The 27,246-nt window shown below is 44.2% G+C and overlaps 1 protein-coding gene across 5 annotated transcripts in view; it reads right to left on the bottom strand.

The window, feature by feature from the left end:
- Nucleotides 1–27,246, bottom strand: part of IQCK (IQ motif containing K) — a 79,969-nt gene that overhangs the window by 38,321 nt on the left and 14,402 nt on the right. For all 5 annotated transcript variants that reach the window (XM_084818585.1, XM_084818584.1, XM_084818587.1 and 2 more), the window contains 2 exons: nucleotides 9,245–9,297; nucleotides 9,041–9,118 (listed from right to left, as the gene is read on the bottom strand). In XM_084818585.1, coding sequence (XP_084674711.1) covers nucleotides 9,041–9,118; nucleotides 9,245–9,297 — 131 coding nt within the window. The remainder of the gene's footprint in view (nucleotides 1–9,040; nucleotides 9,119–9,244; nucleotides 9,298–27,246) is intronic.

The following is a 27,246-nucleotide window of genomic DNA, read 5'->3' on the forward strand; positions in this document are numbered from 1 at the left end:
GGAGAGTCCTGTGTTCCATAGTGCATGCTTTCCTTTGACCTTCTCCAGACAGACCTATGCATATTATTCTCTGTATCTGCGTTATTTATTTGTTTGTTTGTTCAAAGCATTTTTATCCTGCTCTTCAGTCAAAAGGCTCCCAGAGTGGTTTACACAATTCAATAATTAGACAGCCCCTTCCCTCCAGCTTACAATCTAAAAAGGCACAGGATGTGAGGAAAAGGGTAGGGAAGGAGGAGGAAAAATGCATGACGATGCTTGATTCAGTTGCCCAGATGGATTGGAATTATACTTATTCTGGAACCAACTGTACTCAGGTTTGCTCTGCATCTATTGTCCTTCTGGATTGGCCTGTTCTTTGCTGGCTTGTTCCACTTTTCTTTCTTCATTTTTTATGCAGCTTCTCTTTCTTTTCAGTTCAAGCTTAATCTCTTTCTTCAGCCATCCCCTCAGGGGCAAGATGTTCCTGGGAAGTCCTTCTGGTGGCAGTTGAGGGAAGGAGAGGCCACCACTGGGAACAAGACAGTGATAGCTCATCATCAAGTTGCGTCTGCTTCTTCTCCCATCCCCTCAGGGCAAGATCCAGGCAGCACCCGGGGTCACGGCTATCTTTTGTGCCCATCCCTGTACAATCCCAGACTTGTGGATCATGTGGTATTAAGACACATAAATAGGAGGGGACCGCTGGCCAAGAAGATGATCGCTTCCAAACCAAGGAACTGTATTGCACTGTGAAAGGGGGCTGGCTGGGCATATAAATAGGGCTGTCTAGACGATGGATACGGTACCATTCAGGATGGTGTTTCCAATCTCTGCATGAGGAAATATCTGGCTGCTTGTTGGATGAAGAAACTGCGATTGTAGAGCAAGCTGCAGCAAGGGGCAGCTGCAGCTTGTTTAGAAAGGAGACTATATTGCGGTTGCATTGCCATGCAAAGCCCAAAGAGAAGCACATGTGAAGAAGTAATTAAGGACTATTTACCCCCTGGAAGGAAATCACGACTAAGGCGAGAGATGGAACACTGATTTATGTGACCTCGTCTCCAATGCTGCATTGTAATACTGTCAGCATAAGACATTAATTAACCCACAAAATACCCTTTTTCCTTTGGGGATACATTTATGGAAAGGTTGATGAAATTCTCCCCTCTTAACAGATGTGGCTCAAATCTGGCGATCCGAAAATTCTTGAGATACCCACAGGCAGATTTCCAAGATCTGTCTTAGCTCTCCTGTGAGTCTACTCTCCATACAACAAGGCCTTCCAGTACTGAGTTAGAAGCAGAGAGTTCAGAGTATCATTTGGAAACTTTGAAGAATTTAATTGCCCTTGACGAAGAGAAGTCTCTTGAAATGTGTTGGGAACACAATTATATTGGGAATTAAATATTGCTGCAGTCTTTTACAGCTTTTCTTTTCTGTAATCACTTGTAATAGCTATACGGCACCTCCCTGTTCAAAGATGGTATACCTCTGATGACTGGACACTGGGGGACAAACAAAAGGGGATGATAATTAGCAAATTCTTATGCCCATTATTATTATTGTTTAAGATTAAGGCTTTGGTTAAGGTTGGAGGGGTTTGGGGGAGGTTGCCTTGGTGAACGCTAGAGTATAGATTTGCGCATGGATAATGCAGGCGTTAATCTAGGCCAAACATGCTGGGTGGACTTTGACATTCACTGTGCCTGACAATCTAACGCTTTAGCTCCTGCAGTGATTCTTGTTCCAGTATATTTAGAGACAGAGCACGCTCAATGCATGCAGCATCTTCCCTGATACAAGGGGGGCGGGGGGGGGGCTCATCTGGATTTTCACATGGACGTCTAGACCAGAAAGTAATCTCTTCCTGTTGTTATTTCCAGTGTGATAGTAGGGGGGATCTGCTGAGCATTTTACTGACATACAAGATGACAAATCTTAGCCAGAAGGGCTTTACAGGATATCTTTAATTTGTTTTATTTTAAGTTGTGAAATCAAAAACAGGCACAGGACAGAGGAGCAGCAAATAACATGTAACCAAAGTGGTCACAGACGGCAATAGATTTGCATGCAATAGATTTGCAGCTCGTTAGTTCAGCCAGAAAGGAAAAACTCCACTTGCTAACGGAGAGAGGAATGTCAAACATTTAGAGAGAGAAGGTAGTTTTCATTAGGTTTTGAGCTGCTACTTAGGAGGTTTTATTGTAGATGTTCCAGAAGCACATCAGTTATAGACTAAGATTTATAATTAGTGAATTCTTTTGTTTCTTTAGTGATATTGAGTTATTATGTATGTTTTTCTTCTTCTGTTTGTTGTCTTTATTTTGTTAACCTTATTTTGAAATAAAATACATTTTCATGATTAAAAAAAAGATGGCCATGGGGGGGGGGGAGTATTCTGCCTCCCTCAGCCTCTTGTACTTTCCCCGTCCATCACAATCCTTCCCCCTTTCTATGCTGCTCTTGCAGTCCCCATGGTCAGATGTTTTGTGGTGGAGGGGCCCAAAGGAGTAGAGAATCATTGCAGTGCAGCCATGATCAAACCAGAAGCTGCCTAATATGTTTTAAAGTTACTTGGCATGATTTGATCATCATGAAATATAAATGGGGTACCATTTGAAAATAAGTAGAATGATAGAGTTGGAAAGGACTTCAAAGGTTATCCAGTCCAAACTTCTGCCAATGCTATATCCACTGACTGTCCAGCCTCTGTTTCAAAACCCCTAATGAAGGAGAGCCCACCGCTGTCTGGGGCTGTCTGTGTAACTGCTGAACAGCTTGTACATCTGGGAAGCTCTTCCTAATGTTTAGTCGAAATCTCCTTTCTTGTCACTTGAACCCGTTGGTTTGGGTCCTACCCCTTTGGAACAACAGAAAACAAATTTGCTCCATCATCTTTATCAGGGGTGCAGAACTTCTTTCAGCCTGAGGGTAAAATTCAATTTCAGAGTGGCTCTTGGGGGCTGCATTCCAGTGGTGGCCAAAGGCAAAAGGAGCAGGGCTAACACTCTTATTGCCAGTAAATAATCCTTAAAAGAGTCATTTCAATTGTTTAGAAGGGGGGGAGCTGCACAAAAGCTGGGAAATCACAAAACAATTGGTGGTCGGAGGAAGGGGGTGGGGCCAGGGGGCATTGATATTTGGAGAATCCAGGAGGGTGGGAGTTTGTTCCCAGACCCAAGGTTCTGTACCCCTGATCTATACAGAATCATAGAATAGTAGGGTTGGAAGGGGCCTATAAGACCATCAAGTCCAACCCCCTGCTCAATGCAGGAATCTAAGTCAAAGCATCCTTGATAGCGGTCCAGCTTCATCCTGAAGCTGATAACCCTTCACATATTTGAAGACGGCTATCATATCGCCTCTTAATTTTCTCTTCTCCAGGCTAAACCTACTCAACACCGTCAATTTTTTCTCAGAATGTTGACTGCTTGTCAGTTATCCCAGTGCCTTTGCGCTTGTTGGCCAAAGTATGGGAAGGCGGGAGCTGCTCTACTGAGCAATATCTGTTGTCCATGTTTTTCTTGGATGCCTTCCTGAGTGAAAGAGCTAGGGACTGACTTTGTAAAGCAAATGATGAAAATTTAGAGTGGAGCTTGGGATATATCCCTGAGGGGGCTAGATTCTCACAGGCTTTCCTGCAGCTATGTTCCTGACTAGAAAGTTGCCCCAGTTGTCATTCCTCCCCCGTGAGGTGTGAGGATAACTAGTGTGGTGTAATGGTCAGAGTGTTCAACCAGGATTGGGAGACCTGAGTTCAGATCCCCACTAAGCAATGACGTTCATGGAGCGACCTTTGGCCAGTCACTGTTGCTCAACCTAGCCAACCTCACAGGGTTATTGAGAGGATAAAGTGGGATGGGGAGAACTTTGTAAGCCACCCTGAGTTACTTAGAGGGAGAGTGGGATATTATTATTATTATTATTATTATTATTATTATTATTATTAATGATAACAATACTTTTCTTATGTAATAACTTCATTGTATCTCAAGTTTATTATTTTTTGCAGCATTAATATACTGCTCCACATCTGAACAGATTCCAGAGCAGTGAACAATAAAAAATGATTTTAAAAAGATCAAAGAAATAAAACTCCATATTAAAAATTGTGTGGGTGTTTGTTTTTTTAAAAAACGGAGTATCGATAAAACCCATGGCTGGTCAGTCAAGGAGGGCTTCCTGGAATAAAGATGTTTTCTGGAGGTGCTGGACACAACATAGTGTTGGCACCTGCCTGACCTTGAGACAGGGAGTTCCACAGGGGGGGAGCCACCACACAGAAGGCTCTTCTCTGGGTAGACTCCAGTCAGGCCATAGGTCCATGTGGAACCACCAGAAGTATGCCCTCTGATGATCTCAGTAATCAGGCAGTTTGATAAGGGAGAAAGCACTCTCTCAAGTATCCTGGTCCTGCATTGTTTAGGGCTTTGTACACTAGTACCAAAACCTTAAACCTGGCCCAGTAGGAAAAAGGCAGCCAGTGCAGTTCCCTCAGCGAAGGAGTTGCACACTGAAAAGGAGCAGCTCCCGACAACAGCCAAACTGCTGAGTTCTGCCCTAACGTCAGCTTCCGGATCAGCCTTAAGGACAGCTCCACACAGACTGCATTGCAGTAATCCAGTCTGGAGGTTACTAGAGCCTGTACCACTGTGGCCACGTTGGGCTCCCTTCAGTAACGTAGGTGTGAAGGCCTCTGCTTCACACTCTATCCAGTGGTTCAATCTCATGTCAATATTCTTGGCAGATGTAGGTAGCCCAACCCCAGCCGCCATGCTTCTTAATGCTACATTTCATGGGCCACTGGTGTGCCACAGGGCAGGACTTTGGGGCAGAGGTCCAGGGCCCCACTCAGCAGAATTAGCAGAGGGAGCCCCCAATGCAGCAAGGCTGGTTTCTACAAATTTTTAGGTAAATGAAGTGATACATGTTACCATCTAAAGGTGGGGGGGCACGTAAGACCATTAAGTCCAGAGTCTAAAGTTACCTATCTGTGGAGTTGGAGTGGGGGGGTTCACCCAAGACCCACAAGCACCTGATATTCCATAAACGCACAGGCCTGCTTTAAAACTGGCCCACTTGCTTTCTCGTACGGCGCCCATGTCTCTTCCATGGTATCAAGAAGAGTGGCTTTGTCAAGTGACCAACGGCATCCCTGTTCTCAAACTCTAGCTCCATGACAGCCACATCATTGGGACCAAGAGGAGAGTTGAAAACAAATGTGTATGGTGCATGCTGGAGTAAGGGCAGACCGCCGAAATACCAAAAAGCCTGTAGAAGCACAGCACTTTGTGGAAAGGGAGAGAGACAGACAGACAGAAAGCCAGTCACCCGTGCAAAATTAGCCCTATAGGCCAACTGAGCGTGATGTCAACTGCAAAGGCAGCTGAGACTAGCAGACTTTAGTCAATTAGAATATGAAAAGGAGAAATGAGGAGGAAGCCAGAACGTTGCTCTGCGTACATGTTTGCCTGCAAAAAAGCAAGCTGCTATTCTGCAATTCATTAGAAGAACAAAGGAACGAACATCAGCTCCTGTAGGATGGATGGATGGATGGATGGAGTTAAACTCTGAGAATTCAGAGGATAAGAGCAGGTGACAAAAAGCTCAACAAGAGGAAGCTTCAAGGTACTTCACAATACAAACAAACTGAAGGGCTCTTGTAACCCTGGTCAAATGCCCATGTACCAGCTGGCCGTGGGCAGGTGGCACAGGAAACCGCACAAATGCAGAAATGCAAGCTATTTCCTTTCATTCTCTTTGTGATGCTGCAGTTGAATCTGAATAAACACAGCTAAATATTACATAACACTCCTCCTATTACATCCCTCACCCACCCAATGTTTCTGAAGCATCTCATTCATCTTATATTATCCTTGAAGGATGTGTATGTTCAATCCCTTTCCGGCAGCATTCCACACAGTGTGTCCTATGGAGGACTGAATCACGATATTAAAGATGTACCACAGCCTCCTGTGAGCGTGATCCCATTTCTTTGATAAGCCATGAGGAAACTGTGTGCACATAACTACTAGCTTCTGGACGTGTGCACGGCCGGTCTCTGGACTGAACTGCAACTATAACAGGATTGCAGGAAAAGCATATACCTTGAATAAAGCTGCAATGTGTGAAAGAGCTCTGGATACATGTTGTGGTCTGATTCACACATGTCATCCCCCATCACCCATACAGCAAACTTTGGGTTTGTATGCTGCTGCCCCGTATGGTAAACCACCAAATTGCATGCTGCAGGATCTGCCTATTCAAGGTAGCATCCTCAGGCCCTGGATTGACTCCACCCACGCAAGCTGGTCATTGGATCCCCCTGACAGGAAGGACTATAAGAGGCCTTTCTGTTCTAGCAAAGCCTCGGTAGAGAAACAAGATCTCCTGGGGCTCTGGTATGTTCCTGTAACCTTTGGTTACCCTTCGGTTCTGACTTTCAGCTTGCTTCTCGATCCTGCTTCTTGACTTGCTCTTCGGTCCTGACTTCTGGCTCCGTCTCATGGCTTCTGGGTCCCAGCTCACCTCAAACTGCTGCCCATGGCCCAGAACTCACACCCACACAGTCATAGCAATCTCCACCAGAGGTTTGCAATGGTATGTGTCAAAAATCAAGCTGCTTGCATTTCTTGGTAGCTTTGATCTTCAGCCAGCCCAGGAGTCCTTTAAAAAGCACCCCCCCAAAAAAAGAAAACAGCAAGGAAGGGGGAGGCAAGAGTAGGAAACCTGCAGCCAGCCCAAAAGAATGGTCAGGAGATGTCATGTCCTTCTGGAGGACTCCTCTTCCGAGAATGCCCTGCAACCCTCCAAGCCAAACATCATAGGGGAGCTGCCTGTGCCGAGGGACCTTGAGGCAGATCAGGGGGATCCTGGGCCCTCGGGGAGACACACATTGTATCTTCTCCTCAAGAATCACTTAGCTCCCTCTCAGACTCAGGGGCAGACGCTGAGTGGCCACTTAGCCCCAGAGAGCGCAGGCAGCTACAGGTGCAGGCTTGGCCAGCTACCAGACACAGAAGTGCCTGGGGAGTAAGGATTCCTCATAAGTAAATGTATACTTGTGAGCAAGGCACTACTTGTGAGTAGAGCTTTCCTTAGGTGGCAATGCTTTAAAGGCACAGAGTGCTGGAACAATGGCTGTGCACCAGCTCTCTGCCTTGTTTTTCTCTTGCTCCTCTCTGGACCTTCCTGGGTTTGGACCACCTACTGCCTTACCTTTGAAACTGACCATCATGGCTAAATCCCTGGAGCTCTGTCCCCATGCCATTATAAGCGAGACAGGAGAGATCTTCCAGATACTAGGCTCTGGGAGACAAAATACAGCTATGGAGGGAGTGAGAAAGAGTTGGAGAGAGCTGTGGGTGCAGCTCTGGGGGGACAATCGCATTGGAGGACAGTGGACTCTACGATAGCCCCAGAGCTAATTTCTGACAGGTGAGATGACGATGAGTTCAGTCCTTTCCCTGCAGAACAGTCAGTTATTGGGGAAGGGACCTGTGGTCAGATGCATCAGCCAGGGGGTGGGGCTGTGCCCTCTGACATTAAGCCAGTCAGGGCTTTGGCCTATCAAGGGCCTGTTCTAGTATGGCTAAAACACTGTGGGCTCCCAGCATGGTGGGGGGCATTCCATGAGAGCATCTAGCCATGTGTAGCACCCTCAATTTGTGTAAAAATATATGGCTTGTGAAATATCTGTTCTGTCAGTGTTTCACAGGCTGTCAGGGGCCTTTTGTACCATCCTCCACCCATCGATGGAATTGATGTTTTCTGTTTCCGAATTTGCACAAATTCGCATTTGCGCAAATTCGCACATGCAAAAATGTGCAAATTCCCACAACATGCACAAATTCCCCTTAAATGTGCATTTTCACACTTTAACCTATGGGGGAAATGTGCATTTTTGGCCAGGTTTTTTGGACAAAATGTGTATTTTTCTCCGACGAAATTTGCAGAAAACTCCCGAAAGTCAAAAAAGTGGTCTGCAAGTCTGCAGAATCCACCCAACAGGGGGAAAGCCGGTCCACTGCAGAATCCGCAGGTCGGATGCATAAAAATCCAAACTCATTTGGTTCCGTTGCGGATTTCTCTGACATCCCTACCCTCAACATGGTTGTCATTCAAGTGGACCCTTGCATGTGTGGCTGGCTGCCTATTCCGAGAGCCATATATGCAGGGAGAAAGATGTATATAGAGCCAGAGGTTACCAATCCTCATTTTTGCACAGATACAGTTTTCCAGGGATGCTGTTCACAAGTTAGATTCCCAAACTCACATACAAGTCAGATTATCTTCTAAAACTAATTTAAAGAGAAAAGACAATGAGGCTTTATCAAACAGTATGCCTTGACAGTCCTATCATAATTACAGATGCTTTGCAGCAGAAAAAGGCACTCTCTTTTTACCATTTTGAGATAAGTTGGGTTGCGCTTTGCAGAAACAATTTCTTATCAGTGTAATCCTGCAAAGGGCAATGTTTAAAACTGTTGTGCTAGAAAACAATATTTGTTCATTACCATAAAGAGATTCATAATAACAGCAGGCTATTTTAAAAAATCCCCTGTTCTTCAGAATAATGAATCGTTGAGCATTCTCCCTTCCAATTTCTGTGCAAATTAACCTAGGACAAAATGCCTGGGAACAAGGTGGCTACCAAATTAGCATGCATGTCAGAGAGTCTTTGTTACACACATAAAGGAAATTGAAAGGGAACCATTTTACTGCATTTCATCGACATTTGCAGGGTAGGAGGCAGGACAAGGGGAAGCTCTGAATCCCAAGCAATACTTACTGGTCTGGCACTTTGTATCCTGGAAGAGCATCTCAATATTATGTTGGGCTTTTTTCTTTCTTTTATAAATGAGTTTATCACAGAACTGTAGCTAAAGTTTTGCTAAGAGCAATGAGAATGCAAGATAAACTTTTAAATGTGATGTTGATTTTGGGTATTAATCAAAGTATTTGATCTATGTTTGTGAACTCTTACTTCTGTATGTTAAACTGACGCATATGTGTGAGGTCTGTTGACTGGATTGGATAAATGGATTAATTGACTTACTGGTCCTTTAGCCAATCTTTCACAAAAGGGATCTCAAAGAATTCTACGAATGGTTCATCTTTCCTCTTTGGGTTGTGGCTGAAAAGTTAAGATTAAAAAGATATAATTAGAAAGGAAAAACACGCACATTTCCATCCATTATGTGCAAACAACAACAACAGAATAATTATGAATGTTTAATCTTGAAAGCTATAAGTAACTTACTTGTATAACCATTCAGTGAGGAAATCAAGGGCAATAAATTTTGTTCTTTTTCTCTAAAAGACAAAGATGGCATCCATGTGAAACAAATTTCAGAGGAAGAGTCATGAAAATCTGTATTATTTTATTTCTTAATTCTACCCTTCCTCCAATGAGTAGTTTGGCAGTGGCTGAGATGGCCTCCCCAAGTCTGCTGATACCTCCCTCTTGTGTGTGGATGGTGCAGTTTTGACTGTGTAAGGATCAGCACTTGGAGAACGAGTTTGATATGAGTATATATCATGCAATGCCTGTGCCCATGGCCAAGATCCTTCTATATTGTTTTGTTGTTGTTGTTTACTCGCAAGTAATTCCCATTCAGCAAAGACCCCTTGCAACATTAATTAAAAGCTTCCTTCTTCTAAAATCTGCCTATTTTACTTCTTTTTTTTAGTGTGGTTGGGTAATTAGTGATGAACTGATCGCTTTCTATTTTACACACACACACACCCATGGGGGTGACTTAATTTCTGGTTTCTTTTTATTCTTTTTTTTGTCTCTCCCACCCCCCCTTTTATTGTGAAAAGAGAAAAAACAAAATTAAATAAAGGAAATTAATAATTAAAGCACCTCTTAAGCAGGGAACAGAAGCTAGCTAATTAACAGAAAATTCACCAAAAATCCCCCACCCATGCAGAATAGGGAGTTATAAAAGAGGGGTGGGGGCAGAAACTGCAAGGACAGTTTTTAAAGGCAGAGTAGCCCTGAAATGCCTGCTTGCACAGGACAGACTGTCACTGCAGTCACATACCATCAAGCGCAAACACACATACATCTGAGCAGGATCGCTGGACGGAGGGGCAAAGCTAAAGCCTCCCCCACTTGCGATCCTCATCAAGATTGCCGTTTCCTTGACTGGGGGCAAAGAAACTTTAGGTTTTAACCTTCTTCCTCCCTCCAGCAATCCCACTCAAGAGTGAGCATATGAGTATGTGCATCTGCATGCATTGGGGGGGTGTACATGTACATATGTGCACCTGTGCACACCTGTGGCCCTGGAGGTATGTGCATGCGGATGAGTGCATGAGTGCGTGTGTGCGTGTATGAGCGTGGGTGTGCACACGAGTCTATGTATGCATGTGTGTATGTATGGGCATAGATAGCATCACTGGTGCAATGAATATGGACTTGAGCACGCTCCGGGAGAGAGCGCAGGACAGGAAGGCCTGGTGACTGAACAACAATAAAATGTATGGGCACCTGGGCACACATGCGGCCCTAGACTCACTGCCTATCACCACATGTGGGCCTTGCCCCTTCTACTCCCTCTCCCTCCATTTAATGCAAACAGAGAATGTGTTCAATGCAAGGACTTCATTCCCCCTGCTAACCGCCTTTAGTTGTTAGGAGCAACTGAGGAGGGCACAGACTGGAAACTTTTGATGCCCTCATGCACTCACTTGGATGCTCTTCAGTGACTTCGCATAGCTACCGGAAAGTACAGATAGCTTGGCGGTAGGTTGGCCACTTACACATGGCCCCCCCAAAAGCGTATACAGATTTGCATCACGTTTGCACAGGCTGATTTAGAGGTATCAATGCAAGTGTAGAAGAACTGCTGTAGTTTAAAGAGAAATACAATACATCTCACCCTAGCAGGGAAGACTGTGACCAGGCAGGGATGTATGGATTGTGTTAAACTTGCGCTGTCTCTGCTTCGCGGATTGTCAGGCATCTTTTGTTCCATTGTCCACTCACAGACGGATGCAAAATATTTTTTTCATCGTTCGTAACGCATATAATTCCGTATGTAATAATTCCCATAATTGACCTTAGTATGTAACATTTAGCATATTGTCCCCTATTCCATTCAACTTTTCCCTGCGTATATTTACTGGTCCCAGCAAAAACGTACGTATTTTCCTGCGAATAAATATGTGTACATTTCAGAAAAGTAAAAAAACAAACAAAAAAAAAGATCCAAAAGTTCATGAACTCCGCACAGCCCAAGCGGGTCAGTCTGCAGTGGATTCCTCAGGTCATATTCTTAGAAATCTGAGCTCATTTTAGTCCGTCTCGAATTTCTCCAGCATCCTTATAACCAGGTGACCTTTGTGGCCACTCAGTCAGCTGTTGATGAGCAGCTTTGAGGCCCTGGGCACTCTCCCTTCTTAGGGTTCTTTGTATGTATACCAGGCTCTGACTGGACAGTCCTTCTTCAAACAGAGGACACCTTAAGTAGAGTTCTGTCCTCTGACAGCTTTTCAAAGAGAGAACTGTCCTCAGTAAAGTAGGAGACTTGTCTACCCTACTTGGGGGAGGCGATCTCCATGGGGAGCCACATCTATTCCATCCCGTAAATACACACACACGTTTGTGCATATAAAAGGAATGTGTTCACCTAAGCCTTGTGAGACTGAATGAACTGGGCATGTTTGGCCTTGAGAAGAAAAGACTGAAGGGAGATACAATAGTGCTCTTCAAGTACTTGAAATGCTGTCACAGAGAGGAAGGCCAGGATGTCTTCTCAATCATCCCAGAGTGCAGGACACGGAATAGGGGCTCAAATTACAGGAAGCCAGATTCCGGCTGAACATAAGGAAAAGCTTCCTGACTGTTAGAGCAATACGACAATGGAACCAATGACCTAGGGAGGTGGTGGGCTCTCCCACACTGGAGGCATTCAAGATGAAGCTGGACAGCCATCTGTCAGGGATGCTTTGACTTGGATTCCTGCATTGAGCAGGGGGTTGGACTCGATGGTCTTGTAGGCCCCTTCCAACCCTACTATTGCAGGGACTGAAGGGAGATATCATAGCGCTAGTGCCCTTCAAGGACTTGAAAGGTTGTCACAGAGAGGAAGGCCAGGATCTCTTCTCGATCATCCCAGAGTGCAGAACACGGAATCATGGGCTCAAGTTGCAGGAAGCCAGATTCTGGCTGAACATCAGGAAAAACTTCCTGACTGTTAGAGCAATACGGCAATGGAACCAATTCCCTAGGGAGGTGGTGGGCTCTCCCACACTGGAGGCATTCAAGATGAAGCCGGACAGCCATCTGTCTGGGATGGATTCTTGCATTCAGCAGGGTGTTGGACTTGATGGTCTTATAGGCCCCTTCCAACCCTACTATTCTAGGATTCTAGGATTCTAAGTTACTCTCTTGTAAGTTATTACACACATGCCAAATCCTTTCCTGAAATTACAGCTTCCAAGAACAGGCCATTTGGATTAAAGGGATTACTGGAGTTAATGTAAGACAGGCTCCTGAGTTCTATGGTATGTTTGTGATCATCAGTGAGCACTACTCGAGAGCAACACCCCTGAGCTCAGGGGGGCTACTTGTAGCGAAGCAGCTTCAGGCTTGCACTGTGTGTGTGTGTTTTTTTATGAATGTATTTACTATCATTTCTATCCCACTTTTCTTTAACAACAACAAAAAAGGATAAAAACAATGTGGAACTGCAATCCACCCTCTAATGTTAAACTCTGGGAGTGAGTGCCAACAGAAAGGAAGCCCAAACAGCCACTGTGAAACAAGAGTGAGGAACGTCAAGGTTTGCAGAGCTATCAAACACCCCAAAGGGGCACCACCCCCAGAACAAAAAACACACACAGCCCAGTGAGGATTAAGCATGTCACATATCAGGGGGGAATGAAAAATGGAAAACAAGCAACAGGGGAACAGAATGGAGTATCCTGGAATAGGGCAAGGCTGGGTGGAAACCTCAAGAGCACACCTTTTAGAAGGTGAGGATACACTGCAACATTTTATCGCAGGTCCCCCTTGTAATATTCTAAAATGAAACCAACAGCATCAGCAACAGCATTTACTTGAAAGTGCTGGAAAGTCTGGTGTGACTTACAGCAGAGTTGTCTTATAAAGATAAAGCACGGCAACATACCATTTAGGATTAGAGGCAATAAATGCAGGCTAAAGCCAGTTTGAAAGAAATTCAAGTCAACTTCCTTTATTGCTGCTTTTATACACATCATCAGAAAAGGCTGTCTAATACTGTTTAATTGCAAGTACCCCCTAAAGCTGGGTGTGTGAGTGTAAGTAAGTGAAGGCATGGGATATTGTTCCTTCCTTCCTGGAGAGACTGCATGGCACTTGTTGAGGAGTTGGAAAAAGAAGAAGGAAGAGGAAGGGGACGGAGCAGGAAAAAGGAACTGATCTGAAAACAAGGAGGATGAACAAGACAAGTGGCTGTTGATACAACACATTCTCTATTGTCCCCTCGTGTCTGGAAGCATGCAAAGTTGTTCCTATTATCCAGCAGAAAGCCATTCTTACTAGGGAAGAGTTGCAGCCCATTCCTATATATGTACACTCAGAAGTAAGTCCCATGGTGATCAATGCGACTTACTCCCGAGTAAATGCACACAGGAGTGTAGCCCGACCCTAGCCATGTTCATTTGGAAGTAAGATCCAGTACCCAAATTATGGGAGAAAGGGGGTGCGGTTAATGAAATCCACAAGCCCCACTCCCCGCCTCCCCTCAATTTTAGCCCAATCAAGCCCCATCGCCTCATAACAACAGCATCTAGGTAAGACAAGCACTGTTAAATTCTAGAGATTCCAACTAGGGATGTACGAAAGTCACTTACCTTTTAATGAAATTGATTCGAGGTGGGGGGGAGGCACTCCGTCCCTCCCCCCGAAATTCTGGCCGGGGGGGGAGGCGCTCCATCCCTCTCCCCCGAAATTCTGGCGGGGGGGCGCTCCGTCCCTCCCCCCCCAAATTCTGGCCAGTAGGGGAGGCGCTCCATCCCTCCCCCCCCGAATCCTGGCCAGCCGGGTCCGCAAATGGCGGCGGCCATAGCCGCCACCGTTTGCGTCCCTGCAGTCAGCGGTGATAGGCTACGTAAATGTTTACGTAGCCTATCATGGCTGAGTAAAAAAAACAAACAAACACGCGCGTACGCAAATGGCGTCTACGCTATTTGTGTTCCCCTTATTTTTGCCGTAGTCTACGTAAATGTTTACATAGGCTAAGACGTGCCAAAATAAGGAACGCAAATGGGCACCGCCATTTGCGTACGCGTTTTTTTTTGTTTTTGTTTTACGCAGCCGTGATAGGCTACGTAAAAATTTACGTAGCCTATCACAGTGTTTTTTAAAATTTAGCTGTGATAGGCCACATAAATCTTTACATAGCCTATCACGTTTTTGGGTTTGCTTTTTTTAACTTGGAAATGGCGGCGGCGGCAGCCGGTCAGAAGACTGGCCGCCGCAGCCGCCGCACCGCTGCCGGAGCCGCCGCCACCAGGAAGATTTGCCAAAGGTAAGTCCCGTCCCGGGGGGGGCGGGGGGCAGACTGTTTTGCCACTGATTTCAGGGGGCCGAATGCGCTGGCATTCGGCCTCCCCGAGATTCGTGGCGAAATTCTCTGACATCCTAATTCCAACAGGGCTGATTTCCATAAGAAGGCACCTTTAGTACAGGGGTTAGCAGAAGGTAGATTGGGGTCTACTGATAGATCGCTAGGTGATTTGCAGTAGATGAGCAAGGATTTCTGACTACCAATTGTTTAATAGCCAAAAAACAACAACCCCAATACCCCCTCTCCTGCCATCCAAAATAATTATACTGCTGAAACCAAGAAAGCTTGGGCGTAACCAGGAGTGGATTTCAGTGTAGAAGGGACCATGAACTCTGATCAGTTCAAAGCAAATTCCTGGGCTCAGAATTCTTTAATTCTAAACGAACTTCTGACTTCCAGTTGGAACCAATGTCGCCCTCGTAGCAGCCTGCAGAGCCTCAGCGGGACGCTATCTCAAACAGCTTTTTAAAAGGTTGAAAAACCTTTTCATCTCCCCCCTGGAATTAAAAGGAGGGGCAAGGCAGCAGCTGGATGAGATCTTGGAGAAAAGTACTCTCCGCGAAGAAGCGGGGGGGGGGGGCTGGATTCCGATACTACCCTCCCAGAGCATAAACATCGCAAAAACCTGTTTTGAAACTCCTATCTAATAGGAGAAAACAGGGCTGACGTATTCCATTGTAATATATGGATTAAGAAATATCAGCAACATCTGAGGGATGGTTTAAGAAATATCAACAATATTTGAGAATAACTGAGGACCTGCAAGATTTGTTTGAAGAGAAACATGGCTACAGTGAGGAGAAAGAAAGCAATTGCATCACTGCCCACTCCCCCCGTACCTCCACTGGAAAGGCTCAGAGAACCAAAGATATAGGGGAATTATTTACTTTGATAAAAACTTTATCTTCGCAATTTGCTGAGCAATCTAAGAGGTTGGATTCAATCCAAAACCCATCACCGCCCTGCAAGGAGCTGTGGATTTAATTAACATTTCTTGGCAAAAAATGGAGGCAAAGGTTAACAAGCTGCAAGATAGGCTGACAACAAACGAAACTACAACACAAGCTTTTTTCAAAAATTTCTTTGCCAGAATTTCCCAACTGGAGGCCTTCACACGCAGATCCAATGTACGTATTATTGGTATTAAAAATCTGCCTAGAGATGTAAATTTGCCTACCTTTGTGGGCATGTTTTTGCATGAGATACTCCCTGTGCCATCTGATTATTTATTTGATATTGAGCAGGCATTTCGTGTGCCAAATGCTAAAGGGACTGGCTATACGACTATAGTCCAATTTGCAAGAATCTCCACAAAGAATTATATCCTGCATTTGGCAAGAGAGGATAGAAATATTTTTTGGAAACAAGATAAAGTTATGTTATTTCCGGATTACATCAAAGAGGTGGCTGATAAAAGAAGCAATTCATCAAGGCGTAAAATATGGCAAAACAAATGAACTTACAATATCACTTAAAATATCCTGCTACATTTTGCATTGTTTCTGAAGGTCAGATGAAGAAATTCCTAAATCATGAAATGGCAGAGGCATGGCTGAACATAAAAATGTGTGAGACTTCTGTTCCAGCCCCATGAACTGGAATCTTTAAACAAATTTTGTTAATTGTTTATGTTTAGTCTGCATGATTCAGGCTAGGTCAGAGATAACTGATTATACATACATTCGTTTGCTCTCTTTCATTCTTCTTTTTTTATTTTTCTTTAAATTCTCGTTATGATATGCTGTATTTTAATATATTGTTTGAGGGTGTATTGTGCACACTCATTTAAATATCTAGTATAAAATATATTACTGACTGTTGTAAGATTGCTTTCAAGCTTTATTATTATATAACATTATAATTTCATCTCTTTTTCGCTGTTATTATTATTACTATTATTATCATTACTATAAGACTACTAAGTAAGATTTTTGGTTGCTTAAACTGTTAAGCTTTATTATTACTATTATATTCTAATCTAAGGGCAATATATGGTTGCTGGGAATGAATTACAGGCCTGCTTCCTTGCTATGAGACTGATGATATGATATTGAAATGTAAGGTTGATTATTAAATTGTAATATTGCTAATGTTATAGGTATAGTTTCTAAATTAGAATGGGATCTGAAGCCCGTGTGTATTGGAGTTTAAATTTAACCCTTTAAAAAAGGGGAAAAAAATCTTTCTTTCCCCCCCTTCTTTTTCCTTTCTTTTTTTCCCTTTCTTCTTCTTTTCGGTATTGTTGTGACCTCCTAAGAATATTGTGCAGTTAGGAAATTATAGTTATTGATGAGGTTCTTGGTATTGTTTATTTCATTTATAAAGACAAAAATAAATAAAAAGTATACTAAAAAAAAAAATTCTAAACGAACTTCTTTTGCACCAGGCTCTACTTGGAGGATCTCAGGGTCCCAATAAAAAAACAAAGTAGATCCCGCAAGCCCGACATCTGCTCATCCCCTGCTTTAGTATATAAAGTAAAGGCTACAATCCTACACTCACTTACCCGGGAGTACGTCCCATTGATCTCAATGGGGCTTATTTCTGAGTAGATATGTATAGGATTGCCATGTAAGTGGGTCAAATCTGGACTGCCAAGTCAGCCCCAAAAATGACACTAGTTTCTGTGCTCTCCCACCATTGGGTTTCTGCGGGAGAATTTCCCATTGGATTATGCAATCGCCAGTGAGCGAAATCTCACTAAGTCTTTTGATACTCTGGCTATTTTAAGCCAAAGTAATAATCTAGATGCTTGGAAGCTAGAAGCTTTCGTCCCTTCCTTCCTCCCCACTTCTCCCTGCAAGCTGAGCCTAACATTTCCAATAGGAAATGCCTAGCATGTACTGTTTCACAGCAAAGGTTCGCTCTTCCCTCAAAAAAGAATAGTGGTAATAACACTTCTGTAAACCTCCCACTGGTGATATCAGAGAAATCTGCAATGGGATCAAATGAGCTCAGATTTCTATGAATCTGACCCACAAATTCTGCAGCAGACAGGCTTTTCCCAAATCACACAGATTCCATGGCCTTGCAGACTTATTTTTTTAACTTTATGGAATTTCACTCAAATTTAGTCATAGAAAAATACTTAAAATTAAAAAAAACTGGCCGAAAATGCGTATTTTCCCCAAAAGTTAAAGCATGAAAATGCACATGGGGGGGGGGATCTGTGCATTTGGGGGGGATTTGTGCATTTCAGCAATGAGAATTTGCACAAATTCGGGAAATTGGAAAAAAACCAATTCTGCCAATGAGCGGACAATGGAACGAAAAGCACTTGATAATCTGCAAAACGCAGACAGAATGGATTTTACAAAATCTGTATATCCCTACCTCCCACCCCACCCCGCCTGCTCATGCCTCAATCATGTGCATAAATGGTGCAGTTTTAGTTACATAACCAAGGGCACTCACACCTACACATTGCACATAGCGGGAATGATTGGGAGTTCCAATCACAGAACTCCCATGATATCATGTCTAGTCTAAATAGGAAGGAAAGTCCCTCATGGGAAAGATAAAGTAGCATAAGCATCTGTGTGCTGAGCTTTATGTTTGAATGGGAATTTGAATCCAGGTCTCCCCCATCTAAACCCAACACACTATCGTACTGCCTGGTTTGCTCAAGGGTGTAACTCCAGTAAAGCCCAAGAAATCACACACTAGGAATTAAAGGAGCCCCATATATGTTTCAGGCCCCATCAAAAGGTTCACAGTCAGAAAACAAAAACCCTGCCTTTGGTACAGCTGTGTTATATTGAGCAAATCCGGATATGCACAGGAAACCTCAGTACAATGTGTATTGTTAACCAGCAGATGTGTTTCAAACTATTTTCACAAAGAGAATTGTTTCCCATTCTTTCTTGCATTTCTTTTATGCCTTGGGAGACAATGCAGTACAAAAATTATGCTGATATCTTGATGAATTGCTCTTCGTCCAAAAATGAAAATATAAAAGGTCATTAGTGGTCACAGTTCTGTTTTCCTTCCCTTTGCAAACTGTACTTTTAACCCTCAAAATATTTCGTATAACATAACCCACAAGTGGCATATTACAGACAATCCTTTCAGCTCTCAGAGTCATGTGCAAGTATGCGGGTAGATAGGAGAAAAAGGTCAATGAAACATCATATAAGTGGGAAAAAATGTTTGGACTGGTTTCTGTCATTTGTCCCACCTTCTATTCTCTCACCCATGTTCCCAGCTGTAACTTTGAGAATGTAGGAAGTTGTCTCATATCAAATAGACCACAGCTGCATTCGCACATAACACTAAGCGATGCTTTATGTTAAACATGGCTTTCTGCTTTAGCCATGAATTGTCTTTCAGATGAGCAAACGAACTGCGGCTTGTTCTCCTTATTTCTGGTTTGTTTCTCTCCTGTCCATTTTGCCAGCCTTCACAGTGGTTTCATTTTCAAGCTGCTCTTGCTGGGTGCTTCTCTTTCAGGGTGAATGGAAGCACAAACAAGCCAGGGATAAGCCACATTTCTGGGTTCAGACATCATGACAAGTCACGATTTAAAAAGCCAGACTTCATAAGCCAACAACAAAATATGGCTTCTATTTTTTGGTTGACAGCTGGTTAATAAACCATGGTTTGTGTATGAACCCATACATGCAAACAACAACAAGTGTAAGATTTCAATAAACCACACCATGGCTTAGAGTTATGTGCGAACTAGGCATTGGCTGAGTTCACACAACATGATAGCTCACATACAAGTTTGAGTATGGATTGAGTGTGGGTTGTCATTGGTTGGTTGTTGTGTTGTCTGAACCCAGCTGTGCTAACAAACCATGGTTTGGTAACCATGAACAACCCATAGTTCACAATCCAACAACGAACCATGGGGTCTCTTCATGGGTTGTTCATGGTTAACAAACCATTGTTTGTTAGCGTGGCTGAGTTCAAACAACGCAACAACCCATGGTTCTACAACAACCCATACTCAACCTTGAGTGTGGGTTATCATTTTGTGTGAACACAGCCATTAGTTCAAATATTAAGGGATGGGAACATGGGGCAGGGCCTCTTTGGTGACTGCACCCAGGCGTACCTGTTCCCCTTACTACTTGTTTTCTGCTGGTATATCAAGATCTTTTTGATTAGGATGACTTTAGGGATTATATACAGTGAATCATTTTGAAACTTATACTCCTTCTTTGCTCTGCTGATGTTATTTTGCAGTGTGTGTGTGTTTCCTTCTGTCGTTTGCAGCTGTTCTTTTGTGAACATCTTTTCTTGTGACTAGCTCATTTGATGCGTATTTTATAACTTCATTTTCATTAGGCCCCTTGAAGGTTGTCAAAATGGAAAGGTAAAATATGAGCATCTTAAAACAAAAAATAAAACAAAATAACGAACAAGCAGAAGCCAGTTGCATGATCATAAAAGGGCGTTTTCTATTTCTGTGTAATGCCGTAGAGACCAATTCTGCAAAACACGTGCAACTGTGGGCTTAGGCTTCTATTTGTTGTTCAGTCGTTCAGTCATGTCCGACTCTTCGTGACCCCATGGACCATAGCACGCCAGGCCTTCCTGTCCTGCGCTCTCTCCCGGAGCGTGCTCAAGTTCATATTCATTGCATCCGTGATGCTATCTAGCCATCTCATCCTCTGCCGTCCCCTTCTCCTTTTGCCTTCAGTCTTTCCCAGCATCAGGGTCTTTTCCAGGGAGTTTTCTCTTCGCATTAGGTGGCCAAAATATTGGAGCTTCAGCTTCAGTATCTGTCCTTCCAATGAGCACTCAGGGTTGATTTCCTTTAGGATGGACTGATTTGACCTCCTTGCAGTCCAGGGGACTCGTAAGAGTCTTGCATGTGTCATTTTGAAATGCATTTTGAATGCAAAGTGCCCCAAATACTCTAGTTATTATTGCTTTAAAAATGTGTGTCATTGCTTTATTTTTTTAAAAAAGGCGTTGGAGATTAACCTACCATTAATAGCTACATCGTAACTATGATAAGCCAGAAAACAAAGAAGAAATACAATAGAAATGAAGACTTAATAAGGTTAGCTTCTATAAAACCCATAATTAAACCTGTGGGGATCCACAATTTCAACCCACTAATGAGGTATGCTGGGAAGAATACTACAGATGTATGTGCCCTTCTCAAATTACTTAACTGGCAAAGATCCAGGCAGAGCCAGACTTAAATAATAAGTATCCAAACTGTACTCAAGCTGGAGAACTGGAAGCATTGCTTCTGATCTCTGAACCCAAGACTCCCAAGGTCATAAAGATTACTTCGCTGGAGGAGATCAAGATGTCATGAACTAGGACCCTGAACCCTCATTCCTAGAAGACCCTGAGCCCTTGCCTCAGAAGAGGATCCAGAGTTAACAAGCCACGAGGAGGATTTTGTCATGGAAAGATCTCACGAAGCATTCATCTCCCACAGGACCCATTTCCCCAGAAAGATCCCAGGGTTCATCTCCCCTGGATCCAGAGGAGGTCACACTGCCATCCTCAGACTCTGGCCATGAGAACACTAGCCTGCCACAGGCACTCCCACGTCTTCACAGCTTGAGGCTGCTAAAGTAGGCTAGGTCCATTTAAGAGATCGTAAGAACATGAGAGAACTCACTCAGTGTGAAGGAGGGGCTAACCAGACTAAAGGTGGCCAAACTCTTCTTTAAGGCCCAGTCTTGCTCTACTCCTTGTAGGAGAAACATGCATACAGCCTTGTCTGGTTTCAAGCCCTACTTGGAATTTTCTGTGGTGCTGATCTGTTCCTGTCTGGCTTCCCCGTGAAACCTGACTCACCCAGACTCCTGCTCAAGATCCTGTACCCCAAGCTAAAGCAATGCCCAGTAATGTGAAAACCTCACCACCACTGAGGCAGTGCAGGGCCTTGACAGAAAAAGATGAAGAGTTAACTTTTGGTTTGCGGATTGTGATCTCATTATCAATTCTGCAAAACACATGCAACTGCGGGCGTATCTATCTATCTATCTATCTATCTATCTATCTATCTATCTACTTAATTACATTTATGTTCCCAATGTAGCTAATAAAGTAGTCAGATATAATAAAAGTAAAATAAAAAAGGAAATCATAAAACAAAGCATACAATGTAACAAAACAAGAACAGTCTATTTCAATACACCGTAAAATCAAAATTGCTCTAAGTTAAAAATGCTGACACTAGCAGTGTTTTAAAGCCTTGTTGTTGTTGTTGTTCAGTCACTAAGTCGTGTCCGACTCTTCGTGACCCCATGGACCATAGCACACTAGGCCTTCCTGTCCTCTGCTCTCTCCCGGAGCGTGCTCAAGTTCGTATTCATTGCATCGGTGATGCTATCTAGCCATCTCATCCTCTGCCATCCCCTTCTCCTTTTGCCTTCAATCTTTCCCAGCATCAGGGTCTTTTCTAGTGACTTTTCTCTTCGCATTAGGTGGCCAAAATATTTGAGCTTCAGCTTCAGTATCTGTCCTTCCAATGAGCACTCAGGGTTGATTTCCTTTAGGATGGACTGATTTGATCTCCTTGCAGTCCAGGGAACCCGTAAGAGTCTTCTCCAGCACCACAGTTCGAAAGCATCAATTCTTCGGCGCTCAGCCTTCCTTATAGTCCAGCTCTCACAGCCATACGTTACTACTGGGAAAACCATAGCTTTGATTATATGGACCTTTGTCAGCAAGGTGATGTCTCTGCTTCTGACGAGGAGTGCACGAAAGCCACTTACCTGGTCTTCCAGCTTGCTTCGCGGTGGGGGGGAGGCGCTTCGCTGCTCCCCCTGAAATTCAGGCCGGGGGGGGGAGGCTTCCCGCCTCGCCCGGCCGAAATTCAGGATGGGGGGGAGGCTTCCCGCCTTGCCTGGCCAAAATTCAGGCAGGGGAGGAGGCGCCTCGCCTCGTCCGGCCGCGAAATAAAAAGTTAAAAAAAAAAAAACCGCCCCCGTGATAGGCTACGTGACGATTAACGTAGCCTATCACGGCTAGATCTGCAAAGTCAGCCGTGATAGGCTACGTTAATCGTCACGTAGCCTATCACGGGTGACTTAAAAAAAAAAAGCGCGTACGCAAATGGCGGCCCCCATAGGGAGCCGCCATTCGCGTTCCTTATTTGGTTGCTGTAGTCTACGTAAATCTTTACGTAGACTACGGCGAAAATAAGGGCAACGCAAATAGTGTTGCCCTTATTTTTGCCGTAGTCTTCGTAATCTTTACGTAGACTACAGCGACCAAATAAGGAACGTGAATGGCGGCTCCCTATGGGGGCCGCCATTAGCCGTACGCGCTTTTTTTTTTTTAAAGTCACCCATGATAGGCTACGTGACGATTTACGTAGCCTATCACGGCTGACTTTGCAAATCTAGCCGTGATAGGCTACGTTAATCGTCACGTAGCCTATCACAGGGGGTTTTTTTGTTTTTTGTTTACTTTTATTGGAATGGCGGCGGCGGCAGCCGGTCGAAAGACCGGCTGCTGCCTCTGCCCCTGTCGAAGACCTGACGAACCGCCGCCGGGACCCGCCGCCGGGAGGGACATTCAGGAAAGGTAAGTCCCGTCCTGGGGGGGGTGCGGGGGGGGTGCGGAGAATTTCTCCCTGAAACTTCGGGGGGCCAAGTGCCAACGTGTTTGGCCCCCCGAAGTTTCAGGGAGAAATTCTCCCCCATCCCTACTTCTGACTATGCTCTCTAGGTTTGCCATAGATTTCCTCCCAAGGAGCAAGCATCTTTTAATTTCATGGCTACAGTCACCGTCTGTGGTGATCTTGGAGCCCAAGAAAATAAAATCTGTCACTGCTTCCATTTCTTCCCCTTCTATATGCCAGGAAGTGATGGGGCCAGATGCCATGATCTTCGTTTTTTTAATGTTGAGTTTCAAACCAGCTTTTGCACTCTCCACTTTCACCCTCAACAAGAGGCTCTTTAAATCCTCTTCGCTTTCTGCCATTAGGGTGGTATCGTCTGCGTATCTGAGGTTGTTGATAATTCTCCCGGCAATCTTAATTCCGACCTCTGATTCATCCAACCTGGCGTTTCTCATGATGTACTCTGCATATAAGTTAAATAAGCAGGGAGACAATATGCAGCCTTGTCGTACTCCTTTCCCAATTTGGAACCAATCGGTTGTTCCATGTCTGGTTCTTACTGTTGCTTCTTGACCCCCGTACAGGTTTCTCAGGAGACAGGTAAGGTGGTCTGGTACTCCCATCTCTTTCAGAATTTGCCACAGTTTGTTGTGATCCACACAATCAAAGGCTTTAGCATAGTCAATGAAGCAGAAATAGACATTTTTCTGGAATTCTCTTGCTTTCTCCATGATCCAGCCAATGTTGGCGATTTGATCTCTAGTTCCTCTGCCTCTTCGAAACCCAGCTTGTACTTCCAGTAGTTCTCGGTTCGCATATTGCTGAAGCCTAGCTTGTAGGATTTTGAGCATCACCTTGCTGGCATGTGAAATGAGCGCAATTGTACGGTAGTATGAACACTCTTTGGCACTGCCCTTCTTTGGAATTGGAATGTAAACTGACCTTTTCCAGTCTTGTGGCCACTGTTGAGTGTTCCAAATTTGTTGGCATATTGAGTGCAGCACTTTTAACAGCAGCATCTTTTAGAATTTTAAATAGCTCAGCTGGAATACTGCCATCTCCGCTAGCTTTGTTGTTACTAATGCTTCCTAAGGCCCACTTGATTTCACTCTCGAGGATGTCCGGCTCAAGTTCAGTGACCACAGTATCATGGCTATCGGGGACATTAAGATCTTTCCTGTATAGTTCTTCTGTGTATTCTTTCCACCTCTTCTTAATCTCATCTGCTTCGGTTAGGTCCCTGCCTTCTTGTCCTTTATCATGCCCGTCTTTGCACAAAAGGTTCCCTTGAGATCTCCGATTTTCTTGAAAAGATCTCTAGTCTTTCCCATTCTGTTGTTTTCCTCGATTTCTTTGCATTGTTCATTTAAGAAGGCCTTCTTGTCTCTCCTTGCTATTCTCTGGAACTCTGCATTCAGTTGGATATATCTTCCCCTTTCTCCCTTGCTTTTCGCTTCCCTTCTTTCCTCTGCAACTTGTAAAGCCTCAACAGACAGCCACTTTGCTTTCTTGCATTTCTTTTTCTTTGGGATGGATTTAGTTGCTGCCTCCTGAACAATGTTACGGACCTCTGTCCATAGTTCCTCAGGCACTCTGTCTATCAGGTCTAATCCCTTAAATCTGTTAAACACCTCCACTGTATATTCATAAGGGATATGATTTAGGTCATACCTGAATGGTTTAGTGGTTTTCCCTACGTTCTTCAATTTCAGCCGAAATTTTGCTAGAAGCAGCTCATGATCTGAGCCACAGTCAGCTCCAGGTCTTGTTTTTACTGACTGTATGGAGCTTCTCCATCTTTGGCTGCAAAGGACATAATCAATCTGATTTCGATATTGACCATCTGGTGAAGTCCATGTGTAGAGTCGCCTCTTCTGCTGTTGGAAAAAAGTGTTTGCTATGATCAGCATGTTCTCTTGGCAAACTTCTATTAGCCTTTGTCCTGCTTCATTTTGTACACCGAGGCCATGCTTGCCTGTTATCCCAGTGATTTCTTGACTTCCTACTTTAGCATTCCAATCCCCTATGATGAAAAGGACATCTTTTTTTGGTGTTAGTTCTAGAAGGTGTTGGAGGTCTTCATAGAACCGATCAACCTCAGCTTCTTCGTCGGCCTCAGTGGTTGGGGCATAGACTTGAATTACTGTGATGTTGAATGGTTTGCCTTGGATTCGTACTGAGATCATTCTATCATATTTGAGATTGTACCCCAGGACTGTTTTTCCCACCTTTTTGTTGACTACGAGTGCTACTCCATTTCTGCTAAGGGATTCTTGCCCACAGTAGTAGATATAATGGTCACCTGAATTAAATTCGCCCATGCTTGTCCATTTTAGTTCGCTGATTCCCAAGATGTCGATGTTCAATCTTGCCATCTCATGTTTGACCACCTCCAGCTTACCTTGATTCATTGATCTGACATTCCAGGTTCCTAAACAATATTGTTCTTTACAGCATCGGATTTTCTTTTCACCACCAGACACATCCACAGCTGAGTGTCCTTTCGGCCCAGCTGCTTCACTCTTTCTGGCACTACTTGGAAATACCCTCTGCTCTTCCCCAGTAGTATATTGGACACCTTCCAACCTGAGAGGCTCACCTTCCGGCGTCATATCTTTTAGCCGTGTGATACGTCTCATGGGGTTTTCTTGGCAAGAATACTGGAGTGGGTTGCCATTTCCTTCTCCAGTGGACCACATTTTGTCAGAACTCTCCGCCATGACCTGTCCGTCTTGGGTGGCCCTGCACGGCATAGCTTATGGCTTCACTGAGTTACGCAAGCCCCTTCGCCACAACAAGGCAGTGATCCATGAAGGGGTCTTTAAAGCCTAAGAAAACATAAATGCTTTCGCCTGGCATTTAAATTATAGTAAGGACGGGTGCCCCCCTTCATGGATCACTGCCTTGTTGTGGCGAAGGGGCTTGCGTAACTCAGTGAAGCCATAAGCTATGCCGTGCAGGGCCACCCAAGACGGACAGGTCATGGCAGAGAATTCTGACAAAATGTGGTCCACTGGAGAAGGAAATGGCAACCCACTCCAGTATTCTTGCCAAGAAAACCCCATGGAACGTATCACAAGGCTAAAAGATATGACGCCGGAAGATGAGCCCCTCAGGTCAGAAGGTGTCCAATATGCTACTGGGGAAGAGCAGAGGGTATTTCCAAGTAGCGCCAGAAAGAGTGAAGCTGCTGGGCCAAACCCGAAAGGACACTCAGCTGTGGATGTGTCTGGCGGTGAAAAGAAAATCCGATGCTGTAAAGAACAATATTGTTTAGGAACCTGGAATGTCAGATCAATGAATCAAGGTAAGCTGGAGGTGGTCAAACATGAGATGGCAAGATTGAACATCGACATCTTGGGAATCAGCGAACTAAAATGGACAGGCATGGGCGAATTTAATTCAGGTGACCATCATATCTACTATTGTGAGCAAGAATCCATTAGAAGAAATAGAGTAGCACTCATAGTCAACAAAAGGGTGGGAAAAGCAGTCCTGGGGTACAATCTTAAAAATGATAGAATGATCTCAGTACGAATCCAAGGCAAACCATTCAACATCACAGTAATTCAAGTCTATGCCCCAACCACTGAGGCCGAAGAAGCTGAGGTTGATCGGTTCTATGAAGACCTCCAACACCTTCTAGAACTAACACCAAAAAAAGATGTCCTCTTCATCATAGGGGATTGGAATGCTAAAGTAGGAAGTCAAGAAATCACCGGGATAACAGGCAGGCATGGCCTCGGTGTACAAAATGAAGCAGGACAAAAGCTAATAGAGTTTTGCCAAGAGAACATGCTGATCATAGCAAACACTCTTTTCCAACAGCACAAGAGGCGACTCTACACATGGACTTCACCAGATGGTCAATATCGAAATCAGATTGATTATGTCCTTTGCAGCCAAAGATGGAGAAGCTCCATACAGTCAGTAAAAACAAGACCTGGAGCTGACTGTGGCTCAGATCATGAGCTGCTTCTTGCAAAATTTCGGCTGAAATTGAAGAACGTCGGGAAAACCACTAAACCGTTCAGGTATGACCTAAATCATATCCCTGATGAATACACAGTGGAGGTGAGGAATAGATTTCAGGGATTAGACCTGATAGACAGAGTGCCTGAGGAACTATGGACGGAGGTCCGTAACATTGTTCAGGAG

The sequence above is a fragment of the Heloderma suspectum genome, chromosome 12, assembly GCF_057233095.1.
Source record: "Heloderma suspectum isolate Gila_16-S chromosome 12, 16-S_ref, whole genome shotgun sequence".
Taxonomy (NCBI): Eukaryota; Metazoa; Chordata; class Lepidosauria; order Squamata; family Helodermatidae; genus Heloderma; species Heloderma suspectum.